The sequence below is a fragment of the Terrapene carolina genome, unplaced genomic scaffold (genome assembly GCF_002925995.2).
Source record: "Terrapene carolina triunguis isolate 2854851 unplaced genomic scaffold, T_m_triunguis-2.0 Scaffold29036, whole genome shotgun sequence".
Taxonomy (NCBI): Eukaryota; Metazoa; Chordata; order Testudines; family Emydidae; genus Terrapene; species Terrapene triunguis.
This window is the reverse complement of record NW_020693387.1, coordinates 1-1,507: the sequence shown is the minus strand read 5'-3', so window position 1 is coordinate 1,507 and position 1,507 is coordinate 1. Positions and strand designations below refer to the sequence as shown.

Below are 1,507 nucleotides of genomic sequence, written 5' to 3'. Positions count from 1 at the left end.
CCCCCAGTTCAATCCAGAGTCACCGCCGATTGCAATGGGGATAGGGACAGGTTCTGAGCTCAGCTCCCCTGGGGTCAATCTGGTGTCAGCCCCCCTTCGGATCTCAGCTCCCGGGGGCTCAATTCGGAGTCACTCCTGATTGCAATGGGGGCAGGGCCAGGTTCGGATCTCAGTTCCTCCCCTTGCCCACCAGGATGCACATAGCCACACCCCCTAGAATTAACCCCGCCCCGAACCCAGGTCCCGCCCCTCGTGGCCCATCCGTGCAGCCCCAGCGCCACCTAGTGCCCGGTGCGGGGCTTCTCCGCAGCAGCGCCCCCCCCCCGCAGGGCATTGTGGGACAGGGGCGGAGCCGGGCTTGACACTTCGCTCCCAGCTGAGCGCAGAGCAGGACGGTGCATGGGGGTGCGGGGCTCTTAAAGGGCCAGCGCCGTGAAGCGGGGGGGGGCAGTCCCGTGGCACCCCCATGCCGTGGTCTGCGAGCCGGGCGGCTGGCCGGCTGGCCCGGGGGGTGACGGCCAGGAGGGCGGCCGTGGCCCTGACGGTGGCGGCCCTGGGTGCCCGGAAACTGTACCCCCTGCTGCGCCGGGCCACCGCAGGCTCCCGGCCCGTGGCCCCGGGGCCCGTGGGCGCCTCGACCGGCACGGAGCCCGGGGCCACCAGCACTGAGCCCAGGGCCACTGGCACGGAGCCCGGGGCCGACTCGGGGAGCGCAGAGCCCGGGCCTGACTCGGGCCACGGCCGGCCCGTGGCTCAGTGGCCGGAAGAAGATGCCGCGCCCGGCGTCAACCGGGCTTTCCTGCGACGGCTACTACGTCTGCTGCGGCTCCTGTTCCCCGGCCCGCTGTGCCCGGAGACGGGGCTGCTGGCCCTGCACTCGGCCGCCCTGGCCAGCCGCACCTTCCTCTCGGTCTACGTGGCCCGGCTGGACGGGCGCCTGGCCCGCTCCATCGTCCGCAAGAGCCCCCGGCGCTTCGCCTGGCTGCTGCTCCAGTGGCTGCTCATCGCCGTGCCCGCCACCTTCGTCAACAGCGCCATCCGCTACCTGGAGGGCCGGCTGGGCCTGGCCTTCCGCGGCCGCCTGGTGGCCCACGCCTACGGGCTCTACTTCCGCGCCCAGACCTACTACCGCGTCAGCACCATGGACGGGCGCCTGCGGGCGCCAGACCAGTCGCTCACCGAGGACCTGGTGGCCTTCGCCGGCTCCGTGGCCCACCTCTACTCCAACCTGACCAAGCCGGTGCTGGACGTGGCCGTCACCTCCTACGCCCTGCTGGGGGCGGCCCGGGCCAAGGGGGCCGGCACGGCCTGGCCCTCGGCCATCGCCGGCCTGGTGGTCGGCCTGACGGCCAAGGTGCTGCGGGGCTGCTCGCCCCGCTTCGGGGAGCTGGTGGCCGAGGAGGCCCGGCGCAAGGGGGAGCTGCGGTACATGCACGCCCGGGTGGTGGCCAACGCCGAGGAGATCGCCTTCTACGGAGGGCACCAGGTGCCGGGGCATGGGGGGGGG

At 73.1% G+C, this 1,507-nt stretch overlaps 1 protein-coding gene across 1 annotated transcript; it reads left to right on the top strand.

The window, feature by feature from the left end:
• Positions 1-383: 383 nt before the first annotated feature.
• LOC112123989 (ATP-binding cassette sub-family D member 1-like) lies at positions 384-1,501 on the top strand (the record flags this gene model as incomplete). The annotated part of the gene is made up of 1 exon (XM_029914052.1): positions 384-1,501. A coding segment is annotated over exon 1 (1,035 nt), but the record flags the coding sequence as incomplete, so codon positions are not given.
• Between the last annotated feature and the right edge of the window lie 6 nt (positions 1,502-1,507).